The sequence below is a fragment of the Lynx rufus genome, unplaced genomic scaffold, assembly GCF_022079265.1.
Source record: "Lynx rufus isolate CCGP_SWC_20201006 ecotype Redwood Valley unplaced genomic scaffold, mLynRuf1.p SCAF_11, whole genome shotgun sequence".
In the NCBI taxonomy this organism is placed as follows: Eukaryota; Metazoa; Chordata; class Mammalia; order Carnivora; family Felidae; genus Lynx; species Lynx rufus.
The window spans coordinates 13,908,602-13,922,902 of NW_025814825.1; the positions used below are offsets into that span (position 1 = coordinate 13,908,602).

Genomic DNA, 14,301 nt, shown 5'->3' on the forward strand with positions numbered 1-14,301 from the left:
ATGCCTCGTTAGGTGATGACCTGTCCAAAAGCAGAAGCAACCAAGCAGAAAGCAAATACCCAACCTACAAGGAATTCTGTGTAAGAGAAATTCTGAGTGGAGAGCAGGGCTAAGTCCTTTAGGGGCTACACGTCTTCACTCTTGTAAAATGAGGCAAATGACCTTTTCAGTGTTTACACATAAGCAATACATAAAAATCACCATAAACCACTTTCTTATCAGTTATTTCTCAAAATGTGTTCCCAGCAAAGCTTTCATCTCTATTCTGTCTCCCACACTCTGCCCCCAAATACCAACTTTCTTCTCTACACCTGGTTTTGTTGTTGTTGTTGTTTTTAATGTTTATTGTTGAGAGTGAGAGACAGAGTGCAAGCGGGGGAGGGGCAGAGACAGAGGGAGACAGAATCCGAAGCAGGCTCCAGGCTCTGAGCCGTCAGCACAGAGCCCTACGTGGGGCTCGAACTCACAGACCATGAGATCATGCCTGAGCTGAAGTTGGCACTTAACCCACTGAGCCACCCAGGCGCTCCCCAACTTTCTTCTCTTGAGGCAATATGCTGAACTCTAAGAAAGTTCTTAGAATGTGTGCCTGGCCCACTGGAGAGTTCTGATTAAATGTGTCCTATTAAGACACAAACACTCCTGAGGACAAACAAGCACTACCTCTCTCAGCTCCAAGGCCTGCCATTTGAGCCCTCAAAGACAAAAGGCTAGTACACTGAAATTAGAGAAATTATCACTTCAGAGACACTAAAACCCTATAGGCAAGTTCCATTTCATTAAGGAAAGACAGGCTTTGTTTTAAGACACAAGACTTCCATTGTATTTTCTCAGCAAAGGGATGGGTGCACTCTGTTCCCTTTTTACTCCCCAGGCCCAGAAGAAAATAGACATATTCTAAACAATTCCACATGTAGGTCATTTATAAAAAATAGGCTACAATGGAATTTTACTGTATTGAGAATGGCTGCCATGAGCTACACCAGAAATGGGCTCTGCGGCAGCTCTTGAGTCTAGATCTAGACAAAAAAACCTTAGTGGGCCTGGAAGGCAGAGAGAACTTACTAGAGCCACATGTGTTTTAGGTGTGATGGCTTCTTGCAAAAAGAAAAGTAAATTTTGAGCCTAGAAAGTGAGACATCGAAGGTAACTGACATCACCATCTAAATTAAATGTTTTTCAAATGTGGGATACTAAAATCAAGATCTTCCTCAAGTCCCTCCCAAATGACCTTCAGCAAATCACTCTCCTGAGCTTGTTCATCTATAAAATGAAGACGCAACTACTGGAGTCACTGAACTGCTGCTGAGAATCAAGAGGACATGGCTGTTATGCGCTTTCAACTACCAGAATACACCTCTCAGCCATCACGCCTTCACCATCATCTCTCTGGCATTTTAATTTATCCGCATAACTGAACTCCCCTACCACACTGGCTTTGAAATCAGTCAAGGGTTCAGATCACGGCTCCACCAATTCTAGTCAGGCCACCTTAAGACTTCAGTCTTCCAATCTGCAAAACGGGCCTATTGCTAGCACTCCCAGGAGTTTGTAAAAATTAACCAGTAACTGTAAAACACGGAGCTAGCATGCTACAGAAGTGCAGTAAGTGCTATCAGCATCATCAACATCACCTACAGTAGCGACAGTAGGATCTCTGATCCACTACCTCACCCCAAATGGTTGCTCCCACAAATAGTAGAATCCAGGCTGCTCTGTTTACTCTGCAACTCATCAAGTAATTAACTGGCAGCTCGAAGACCTAAAGAGTTGTATCCCCAAACCTCAGAAGCTGTTGGTTAGTCACAAAGAGTAAAACAGCCTCCACTATAAGCAGCCCAGGAGTTGATACTACCTACGTATGTGCTAAAAAAGAAGTTTTGCATGAGCAAGAATGAGAGGTGCCCCGTGGGTTGAGCGTCCGATTTCGGCTCAGGTCATGAACTCACGTTTCATGAGTCCAAGCCCCGCGTCGGGCTCTGTGCTGACAGCTCGGAGCCTGGAGCCTGCTTCAGATTCTGTGTCTCCCCCTCTCTCTGCCCCTCCCCTGCTCGCACTCTTTCTCAAAAATAAAGATTAAAAAAATTAAAAATGTAAAAAAAAAGAAAACAAAAGCACCCTTAAAGCCTGTACTTTTCTGGAAGGGTGAGGAGGCAATAAGACAACATAATCACTGCCCTCAGTGGTGGTGTCTACTAAAAGCCAAGACCTGGACAAGTAATTTCACCACAATCTCCAAAATATGAGGGAAAAAAGAGCACCCCTTTCTCAGGAATTCTGTGAAAATCAATGAGAAAGTAGAGAAAGGACCGAGAGTGCCTGGTTCCTATGAAGCTCAGTTAATTGTACCTAACTGTTAATGATAGTGGACTTGAGGGAAAGAGCCACCAACAGAAGGCATTCATGTTCTAATTTTTATATTGTGGTATAATTTTCTCCCAGGTTACCTTCAAAGGCAGAAAAAAAGCTAAACCACCAGTTTCAGGGAACAATTACTGCCCAATGTGGCAGAAACTGAAACTATATTCCACAGGGTTAATGAGACTCAAACTATCAGGAAGTTTAAAGCTGGTTTTTCAAAGCCCTGTTGCTCCCAAATCAGCTGTTGTTTCTTTTTCAAACCCCACTAACAAATCCACTAGCTATCCCTGCAGAGGCCTGAGCTGAAGGTCACTGGTAAGGTTCCAGCCAATGAACAAGCAAGCCCTGCATTCCCTACCAGTGATAAGGAGCCCAAGACCTCATCCAGTTTATCCGGGCTCTTGGAGCATGCACATAGCCCCTCTCCTTGTCCTAAAAGGACCTCCTGATGTCAGGACTCCAACTTTGCCCTATTTTATGTCTCCACCCTAAAATGAACATGAACAATAGTAAGTTTCATGTATGTTTGCTCAATGCACATGCTCCATCTTTCCTCATCAATAGTCATGAGTTCCACCCCCCTCTTTTCATCAATATATATGTAATCTCAACCCCTATAATTATAAAAAAAAAAAAAACTTGTTCTCTGCCCCTTCAGAGAGGCGGATTTGAGGCCTGCACTCCCATCTCCTTGGCTGGCTGGCTCTCAAATAAAGCCTTCCCTTGCTGCACACCTGAGGTCTCAGTGATTGGCTCTGTTGCATATGCAACAGATGAACTTGGGTTTGGTTACAAGACCACAAATTACTCCTTATGTCCATTCCCCACTCCTTCCAGAGAACCAGCTAACCATGTTAGCTATAGACATGCCTGCCAAGATTTAAAAACTACATTTCCCAGTCTCCCTGGCGGCAGGGTCTGGACATGAAACCACATTCTGGCTAATGAGATGTTAGTAGAGGTATCACATCTTTAAAGGCAAGTGTGATGGCTGGATCTTTAGCACTCATGATGGACATTAAGAAAGGGACCAAGTCTGAGTTCTTCTGGAAGTAGAACCACAACACTGCCTGGTTCCTGGCTCCTGAACTTCCTGTGGAAGGACAGGGACAGTTCTATCATATTTAAGCCACTATTATTCTAGCTCTCTGTGGTCTGCAGTCAAACCTAAGCCTAACTAAATACCAGCTTAATCTATTTCATTCACCAGAATAGTCCCCAAATAACAAGTCTTTTATAAGGCTTACCTCCACTGAGGATATTTAAAAGCCCACATACACAATGTAATTACCAAAGATTTTCAAAAACATTCTCAGAAAGAACGGGAAGACCTTTCCTAAAAGGTGTATTTTATAAGCTCTATGTGTTAAAACAATCAGCCTTATTATTTTAGCCATCGTTTTTCCTTGTAAATATCTTAAGTAGCATATGCTAAATACTGTTTGGAGTCTAGTATCCCAAAAAAAGGGATAACAGAAAATACAAGCAGCTTCCCAGCACCAACAATCAGTGCATACATTCCACAGGGCAATGGATCTGCTGCCTGGCTAATTTAACACCATGGCAACAGGCAGGCTGCTAGGAAACCAAGAAAGGCTAACCCCGGGAGGGCCAGCATCTACCGCAGGTTCCCTCCATTCAAACATTTCCCAGAAGAATTCACGCACTTAGATCCCCTAAGAGCAGGACATAAAGCAACGCACTTAACACTGACTACTCCAGCAAAAGGCTGGTGTCACAAATACCTTCTATGGCAAAGAGCACTTGTCTCTTCTTTGCAGGATCCTGCTTTTGGAAACATTCTGACGAGAAGAATAAAAAACACTGCCCATTTTATCACTCAGAAGAGCATATGCTCAGAGGCAACCTGCCTTGATCTGAAGAAGGTCCAAATATTCCTCTTATCACAAAAAGAAATCCGTGGCAATAAAGGTCTCAAGGTCGCCTGGCTGACACCCCATCATCTCTGGCCCCAATAATATTATTCCTGTTATGTAAGACAAGGTTCTTTCTTTCCTGCTTCTCCTCTCCCTCCTTAGTTTTTCCCTCTTTTTGTTCCTTCACTCTTCTCATAAGTGAGATCATTCCAGGGCAAAAAAACTGATCTCCATGGAGAAGGCAATAGAGTCCTCGGGTAAATTAGCTTGTGCAGTGATAACTGAGACCCCGAGGGACAAGAACGCAATCCTCTTAGATTACACAAGAGTGATACAAGTGGCATAATTAATTTTGGGAAGGGAAATTCCTATCTAGTTCATTCAAGAGCACTCCAATCCAACAAACTGCTAGCAAAGCTCTTCTTCCAAAGCGTCAATCTATCAGCTGATGATCAGAGATGAAAGTAAATCACCTTAGATAAGATGCTGACACAAATGGACCGTGAAGAAATGAGCCCCTGGCAGGACTGCCTAGGGTCCGCTCAGGTGAACGGGTACAGGTGGAGGTCAGCGGCACATCTACACGGCTCTAGACCCGGCCCAGGTGTGCAGAGGAGTCGATTCAGTCAGCCAGAAGCCGGCATGGGCTCTACCTCAGCCCTGCTGACAGGCTGGGTGGTCTCTCCACACCCATAGAAGACGGTAATATGCTAAAAAAGATTTCACGCGAGCCCCACTAAGGAAACTCAGTGTTCCGGGCTTGTCCCACATGATCAACTAAAAAATCGCAGTTACGTGCGTGTCAGCTATAAATGTAACTTTGACTTACCTTAGTTAGTACTTTATAGGAATACCACCCTTCAGCCTTTCATCTGAAGGGCCGAAACCTAAACTTCAGTCCATGGCACAGATAAGAACAGAATGGTAGAATGCCCTAGCACTCTGATTTCGTTGCCCTTACCTCACAGGTCTGTTGTGAGGATTAAATCAGTGTTAGGCAAAAAGCACTTTAAAAAGTACTGGGTACACAACAAACCCTCCGTGTTAGCTATGATGCCTGTAGTTCCTGCGAATCAACTATTACCAGTGGTTCTCAAAGCATGGTCCAGAGAACCCTGAGGGTCCCAGAGATTTCCTCAGGGGGTCTGTGAGGTCAAAATTCTCCTAATAGTAATAATACCAGGGTGTTAGTTGCCTTTTTTAGTCATTCGTTCCCAAATGTGCAGTGGAGTCTTTCCGGAGGCGTAGAGCATGTGACATGGCGGCAGACTGAATGCAGCACAGAATCCTGTCAGGTGTTTGAAAAAAACACTGCAAAAATGTAGAACAAGCCATTCTCTCACTAAATATATTTGTGTTTAAGAAAAGTTATTTTTCGGGGCGCCTGGGTGGCGCAGTCGGTTAAGCGTCCGACTTCAGCCAGGTCACGATCTCGCGGTCCGTGAGTTCGAGCCCCGCGTCAGGCTCTGGGCTGATGGCTCGGAGCCTGGAGCCTGTTTCCGATTCTGTGTCTCCTTCTCTCTCTGCCCCTCCCCCATTCATGCTCTGTCTCTCTCTGTCCCAAAAATAAAAATAAAAAAAAAAACACGTTGAAAAAACAAAAGAAAAGTTATTTTTCATGAAAATTATATTAACACGGGTTAATGGGTTTATCATTTCTAAAGGATTATTTTTTTAAATTGCCAGCTTAATTTGTAAGACGGTAATATTGAAAGCTGCAGCCCACATCAACAAAAGCTCTTTGGGGTCCGTCAATAACTCACAAGTATACAGGGATGCGGAGACCAAAAGCTTGAGAGCCACCACTTACAACAACCTATATCTGGAACCCAGAGCAGGGGAAAGAACTTCTCAAATTATGGCTGGTTCCCTTTTCAGATTTACCTCAAATCACAGCCACCACAGGATTATCTAAGTTCTGTTAACCACAGGGTATGTAAGTCGTTAGGTTCCTATGTCCCTACCCGCCACGTAATATCCTTAACAGGTTTGAGGGTCCCCCTAATCTGGACATAAACTATCATAATGGTCAACATTTCACTTGAGCTCAAAGTCACTGATCTGTCAACCCCTAGACACCAATTCTAAACTACTTTCAGTAAATAAAAGACTTTTTTTAATCGTGATAAAGACTTGACACCATTAACCTACCAGCGCCTCCTGAGCTCAAGTCTACTCAGCCGCACCCCACACCGCCACTTAGCAGCGCTAAGCACCTACTATGGGCTGAGCACACTCAAACATGCTGCAGACACGGCAAGGGATCAAGACGACAGATATACATACCATAGAATGCCCGGTGCTGGGGAATGCTATGAAGAAAAATGAAGCCAAGTCAAAAGAAGAACAAGACTAGAGCAGGACAGCATGGCCATGCAGACAGCGCAGTGAGGAATTCTGACGAGCCAACAAATGAGCAGACAACTAAGTGGAGGGAGGAATCCACATGGATTGTCTCGGGACGAAAATGTTCCAGACAGGTGGAACCCAAAATGCAAAGGTTCTAAGCAACGGTAAGGCACCAGAGGCTGGAGAGCAGCCTTGACCTGACAGAAGAGGGAGAAGAGCCCTGAAAGGTGGCCAAAGACAGGGTGACGTGCAAGCCTGCAAGACAAATTAAGTTTTAACCCATGAGAGACAGGAAGCCCCAGGACCCTCTGGTACCAACGCCTACACTTGCAGGAGAGCACCCCATTACCACTGCTGAAGAATTTTTTTTTTTTACCGTAATAAGTGACATCACAAAGACTAGCCAGAAGAATTTTCTAGAGTATCTCCTTCAATCTTATTTATGAGATTTCCATTAATGCAAATAATTTCTTTTCAAAAGCAGCATCTGCCCAAATATGGCCAAGATTCAATTTTAAAATTTGGAAATGTTATTAGGATTCATCTCACTTTTTCAGAAACAAAGATGTTCATCAACGAGGTTAACTAAATTGACTCATATAGGGGCGCCTAAGTAGCTCAGTCAGTTGAGCATCCACCTCCCGATTTCCGCTCTAGGTCATGATCCCAACTGCATTGGGCACCCTGCTGTGTGTGAAGCCTGCTTGGGATTCTCCCTCTTTCTGCCCCTCTGCCCCACTCGCATGTTCTCTCTCGCTCTCTAAAACAAAAATAAAAAAATAAATTGGCACATACATACAATGAAACCCTCTGTAACTATTTTTTAAACAGCTGGGAGGAAGGAAGAGATTAAGACATGACAACTAACTGCAGTGTGGTACCCTGGATTTGATTCTGAGATTAGTGGGAACATTACTAACGGCTACATGAAGTTTGCAGTGTAGTTAATGACCCTGTCCCAATGTTCACTCCTTACTTGTGACAAATGTATAGTGGATACGTAAGATGTTAACAATAGGGGAAGCTGGGTGAAGAGTAGATAGGAACTCATCACACTATCTTTTTAATTTTTCCATAAATCTCAAATTATTCTGAAATTTAAAAGACAGGTCTATCCATACTAGCATGAAAATGCAAACCTAATCACTCTTTTATAAAACTGGCAAAGTTTAAAGTCCGACAATATCAAATGTTATTGATGCAAGTAAAATTGCTTATACCATGGGAATATAAATTGCTAAAATATGTGAGAGGAGTTCGGCAATTCCTAAAGTAAAATATGTACAGTCCACAACTCAGAAATTCTGCTCCTAGGTGTATCCTCTAGAAAAATGCCTGTTCATGTGCACAAGAACACTTATAGAAGCAGTTTAAGAGAAAAAACTAGAAATAATCTAAATGTCTAGCAACAGAGCATGCATGACGTAAATGAAATACTATACTGTAGTGAAAATGAAAGAACCACACATTATCAACATGAATGAAGCTCACTAGCCAAAAAATAAATAACCCAAGAATATATGCAGTATTTGTACAATGTTTAAAATACCCAATACATACCAGTCATACTTACATGTATGAGAGGATAAAGACCTACAGGGGAACGATAAACACCAAGCCCAAGAAGGTGATTTACAAAGGGAGGAGGGATTTGTTAGGCCCTGTTTCTTAACCAAGTATTGCACACATTGGTGTTCATTCTAATTATTCTCCCACTTTTCTGGATGTCTACAATGTTCCACACGTGAAAAAGACCAAGCCAGTGTAATGTGTTTATTACATACTTGTGTTATAAAAAAATAAAATAAAAACATTTTTTTACATTTGTGTTAAAAAAAAAAAAAAAACGAGAAGGGGGAACCCCACACAATTATATGCTGCTCTGGAAGGCTCCTAAAGGAGCTAGTACCAAGCTGTCTCTGGGAAAGGTCTGGGGGACACTGGTGGGACGGAAACGGACTTTTTACCCTTCATTTTTTCACTGCTGGACTTATTCACTATGCGCAGCTATCATCTAAACTGTTCACCCCCACGTATGGACAGGGAAACCAGAGGAGAGAACTTAAAACAGGTATGATGGTTAGTAACAACGGGCCTAGATCATGAATACTCGGATTACCAAAACCAGGCCCTGATCTGCTAGACTGCTGATAAAGGCTGATCTACTACACACCAAGTCTAGCTAACTAGCATATAAACTTCCACCCCCTCTTAACTGCTGACTGCCTATACCCTCGTTTGTTTTCCTGACCCAGTAATTACATACAGCACACATATTTATAAGTCAATTTAATTGTTTTATTAAATTTAAAACATTCTCTGAAATGAAAGAAGCCAGGGGATATCACAAAATCAAGGGCAGAGGAGAGTTGCCTGTGCAGGTACAAGAACACTGACAAACATGATATGGTTTTTATTCGTGGTATAGCAGCCAACCTTACAGTATGTACTATCTACATCCTTCCAGAGTGAAGTCCTAAAGCGTCACGGCAACCTTATTAGATCAGAATGACCAGTAACCCTATCTTGCAGATGAGGAAGCACCACTGTGTAAGAAACTTGACCAAGGTCGTACAGCTGTCAGTGATGTGATAAAATTATTTTCCATGGTATCATCTCAGTCCCATTATAATTACAAATTCCAAAAGAAAACATGGAATTTACAGATTATTTAGCAGTACACAAACTATTACCCAAAGACATAATTCTGGTTATTTTCTGGAATTTCATGGAACAAAACAAAAAGCAAAGCAAACTAGTAATTCTGCAACAGCCAAATTCTTCATCCCAATCACTGTCTTTTTCACCATTATTTTAAAATTATTTAGAAAAAAAAAAAAAGGCAGGGTAACATAATTCGTATTTTCTGTTGATTTAAAGAGAATCTAGACCTTCCTTTCTCATGGCAGAACCAAATAAGAGCCAGAGAGCAAGGCTTCCAGCTATCTGGAATGCCCATGCTAGAAAACCGTTTCCAAAAGCTTGGCACACACTTGCCCAAGTGACACGGTCTTGGCTTAGAGAGCTTCCCACGCCTCTATCAGGTGCTTTCCCCAGGCAGCAGCCCCCTGTCCGCCCTCCCTCCTCCCCGTCTAGTCAAGCCCCAGTCTGGCCATTCCAGTTTCACAAACCAAGAAAATGGAGGAACAAGTTCCCCTCCCCTGATCTAGAAAAATCCAGACCACCCAATCCAACTTGTAGAATATATCGGATGTGGCTTGTCAAATACAATCACTCAATCCAACTTGTAGAATATACTGGATGTGGCTTGTCAAATGCAAGTAAAGCAGTTAACAAATCCTTGACTGGTTAATACAAATAAACCTTTCATGAATAACATTAATATTTTCAGAATAAAACTGATTATTGATTGAAAATTGAGAAATCAGATTTATCCAAAATTCCTGTCAGGTGAGAACTGAAGTTGTGTTGATATTCAGCAGGCTACACCACAAACTCATGTCTTGAATCATCATAAATATGAGCTTCCGAATGGATTTATATATATATATATACACATATATATACATAAAATACATATAAATACATATATAATACACATATACATATATATGCATTTTATACACATATATACATATATAATACATATATACATATATGTGTATATACGCATTTTTATATATACATATACATACATACATATATATGCATTTTATACATATACATACACACACATATACATATACATATATATATACACACACACGTATATGTAAATTTTTTTTTTTTTCTTTTCAACGTTTATTTATTTTTGGGACAGAGAGAGACAGAGCACGAACGGGGGAGGGGCAGAGAGAGAGGGAGACACAGAATCGGAAACAGGCTCCAGGCTCTGAGCCATCAGCCCAGAGCCTGACGCGGGGCTCGAACTCACAGACCGCGGGATCGTGACCTGGCTGAAGTCGGACGCTTAACCGACTGCGCCACCCAGGCGCCCCTATAAATACCTTCTAACATCCCCCGAGAGCCTACCTTCCTCAGTGTTGGGCAAACACCATTCACATGGTTAGCCACCACCCAAGTGACAGTAACAGGGCACCTAGGTTTCACTGAGCACATACCACACCCCAGGCACCATGCCACGTGCTTTACACACATCACCTCATTAACACTGGCCCTGTCTTTGTCCACCACAGGAGTCACCCAACAGTATGCCTTACCATGGCTCCATTTGCAAAAAGTTCAAAAACAGTTATTTTTTACATCTATGGTGCTGGAAGCTAACAGAGTGGTTTCCTTTGGAGCAAGTGAGACAAGGCAGTGAATGGGTGAGGTACAGGGGATCTGATGCTCTCTATCCCTTGACCTTGAGGGCTGCTTAAGGTGGTTATGTTCGCTCTGTGGTAACCAATCAAGTTCTACACCTCACAATGTGCATGTTTCTGGTATGCAAATTACAACCCAGTAAGTTTGTAAAAGGTAAGTATTGATGAGAGGCTACAGAAAGAGCAAGCACTGTCAGGAGTCCTGGGTTCTGATCCTGACCTCTCCAGTACACGGCCTATGATTTGGAAGAGTCAGCTCTGGGGGCGCATCAGTGTCCTCATTCCTTACCAAGAGGTTAGATTAGATGCTCTCCAATTCTCTCGGTACACCATTACTTTACTTTCTTTATCAGGTGGGGAAAAAGGAAGGACCACTGGATGAGTCCGAAAATCTCAAAAGCAAGGGTCTCCATCACCAGGTCATCATTAAAAGTACGGGATGCCACTGCACTACGTAGTGCCATGCTGGAATGGCAAGTTCGAAGCACCTCTCAGCAGAGGATGGCTGTAGTCACCACACACCTTCATTAACAAACTCAGTATCATTAGAAACTCATAACCTTGGGATAATCCTAAAGGCCGGGCAGCAAGGTTAGAATAAGGCCTAGAATTGTAACATGGTCCCATTTACTCAAGTGTTCAGGGAAGAGGGTCTCTTGGTTAACTAAATATTCTGGTTAACCATACTCCCAAGTATACCAAAGGAGGCTTTTACACTTCAAAAGAAACAAGTCCCTTTCTAGTGATTTGAATGATTCAGAACTCACAAAGGTCTTGTGAAGAGTGACTCACTGCCAATAGGAACTGTGATACTGAACAAAAAATTGTTCTCAATCAGTGCAGAAAATTTAGAGACTAGTATTAGTTTATTACACAGATGATGGAATAGCAAATAGGATCAACCCCAGAGAGAAATACATTTCCTTCAGTGACTACAAAATCAAGTATCTTTCTTTATAAGCAGATCACCTTTCACAACCTACAAGTAAAACAAGTTTAAGAGCGTGGTTTAAGGTTAAGACACATTCCTGGGAGGTGCTGAAAGCTACCAGAAGAAAAACATCTTCAATTTATTTCATCTGTAAGTATCTTATTTCTTTGGTTTTCCATCAACTCTGTCATCCATTTTATTAGTTTATCGAAATCTTAACAGTTGCATGATAGAATGGAAGAAAGCTCCTGATTACAGTTAACTAGAACAGAAATTGAGGTTGGCCCTAAAGGTCGGGTTTATTACCTTCCAGTGTATTTCCTTTCCTTTCAGCTGTATTACCTGAAAAAACCCAGATTTGGGATCCTCTCCGTATATAAACTAAAATCTGGCTCCACAACTATCAAACTATAAAAGTCTGATAAGTACTCAGCCTCTCATTTCCCTTTACTAGGATTTAAATGAGCACGAGTTTGGAGGAATAAAGGTCACAGTAACATGGGGAGGGCGGAAGGGCTCCTTCTAATTCCAGAAGGCCATGCGGCTGGTCCCCAAGCATTGCCTTAATAGCCTGCAATGATTTTAATAACCATCAGTACTATTTAAGGGCAACAAACAAGTGTAAGAATATTCCTGTGCACAGCTTCTCACGTACTTCTATTTTCCCCCAAAATAAAGGCCACTGCGAAAAAGGGCCAGCGGCTGTGCCAGACATTTTAAAGGAGGTGAAATGTGAATTTCATTGCAAAATCATCCGCACAAAACCCCTTATCATCTGATTCAAGACGTAGGATCAAGAATAAAATATCTATGTAAAGATAAACATCTACATAGATGACATACTTATGTGCTTCCTGCAACCTCAACATTCTTTAAAACTGGGGCAGCTTGAGGCCAAGGACCTAAGTGTGTCCCAATGGATGAGGCTCCAGGCCATCTCGATCACGTGCACCCAGCCCAAGCATAGCACAGGTGCAAGAGGGGTCACCCTCCAGGCCCACTCCCGGAGCTAGGGGGAGGCCGCGGCGACACCAACTCGAACCCCGAGGGAGATACTACTTCTCCCGTCCTGCCCGCCTAGCCCACTCGCCCCGGCCCTTAGTGGCGGGCCCGGGGGCTTCTAGGAGACCGGTCTGCCAGCCGCCTCCCAAAGCCCCTCCGCCGCCCCGCAGCTATCTGCGCTGCGCAAGCGCCTGCGCAGTGAGCGCCCCTCGTCAACCCCAATAGAGGAGGGCCGAGGCCCGAGAAGGTCCGCTCCAGAACGGGTGGACAGCGTTCTGCGGGGAACCCCTTCCCCAGACTGGCGGGGTTGAAGGTGGTCTCAGGGCTTACCCGCGCCCAGGCAGCTGGCCAGGAGGAAGAGAGAGTACATGACGACGCCCGACTCCGCAGTCTGCAATGCGGAGCGTCAGCTGATCCTCAGCGGCTATAAACCTGCCCCGCCCCAAAGCTGCGCACTGCGCAGGCGCAAGCTCCGCCCCGGCCAGGCCTGCCTGAGCTCTCCCCGCAGCCTGACTCAGCGACGCGCAGGGCGCCTGCGCAACTGGAGGGGGTCAGGTGGAAGGAGGACGAGAGGGGGGATGGGACGAGAGGGGGGATGGGACGGGAGGGGGAAAAACATGTGGTGGAAGGGAAAGGAGAGGTCGTTCGAGAAGAAAACTAGTACTTGAATAAGTCAATATTAGAGACTTTATGTGTATGTTTTAAGCCTCACATTTTTTCAGTGAGGTACCGCTTTCCATTATTATAGAAATTACGTAGAAATAAATTTCTATTCAATTTTTCTGGTGAGAATCCAAACTCAAAAAGGTTAATGACTTTATCTAAGCTTTCAAGGTCATTATGCAAACTCGGCACCCCACCACATTGTCTCTTAAATGATGTTTATATATAATTTACCTGGCTGGGGCCGGTGTGCGGCTTCATTCTGGACCTCGATTTTCCCTCGTAACATGTCATATCCACAATCTCTTCTCTTCATGACCCACAGACTGGTCTTCAGTGTTAAATACAGTCCCTCCCGAGGTCCTACCATTGTTTGTCCTGGAGTTGGCCAGGGTGGAGGGGAAGATGGGGGAGAAGTGCCTCAGCCATTGAAGAAGGGAACAAGAAGCGAAGCCTGAATTTGAGAGCCTGGCTGTACATCAGCCAGAGCCCCACGCTGTGCAACCCTCCATATTCATCTTATTCTTGAAAATAAGAAAGGCAAAACCACTTGCCCTCTACGTGTGGCTACCAGTCTAATTCTGAGCAGGGAGATGATCCAGCCCCGCCCTCTCCCAACGGAGTGCCTACTAGCCCAAGGGAAGGAAAGGAGGGAAATCTCAGCCTATTAGGACCGATGCTGAAAGGTCATTTAGTCCCATTCCCTCATTGTAGTAAAGGGGAAATTGAGACCAGGCGAGGGAAAGACATTTATCCAAGGTCACACCTGACCACAGGGGAGCAAACCCAAGGTTCCATCTGCCTCTGACAATCTGTACTCTCTTAGGAACAG

General features: G+C 43.7%; 1 protein-coding gene across 2 annotated transcripts in view; it reads right to left on the reverse strand.

Moving 5' to 3' along the window:
- PSAP (prosaposin) overlaps window positions 1–13,242 on the reverse strand; it is a 33,768-nt gene extending 20,526 nt beyond the window's left edge. For both annotated transcript variants that reach the window (XM_047072898.1, XM_047072897.1), the window contains exon 1: window positions 13,137–13,242. In XM_047072898.1, coding sequence (XP_046928854.1) covers window positions 13,137–13,176 — 40 coding nt within the window. In that variant the 5' untranslated portion in view covers window positions 13,177–13,242. The remainder of the gene's footprint in view (window positions 1–13,136) is intronic.
- Between the last annotated feature and the right edge of the window lie 1,059 nt (window positions 13,243–14,301).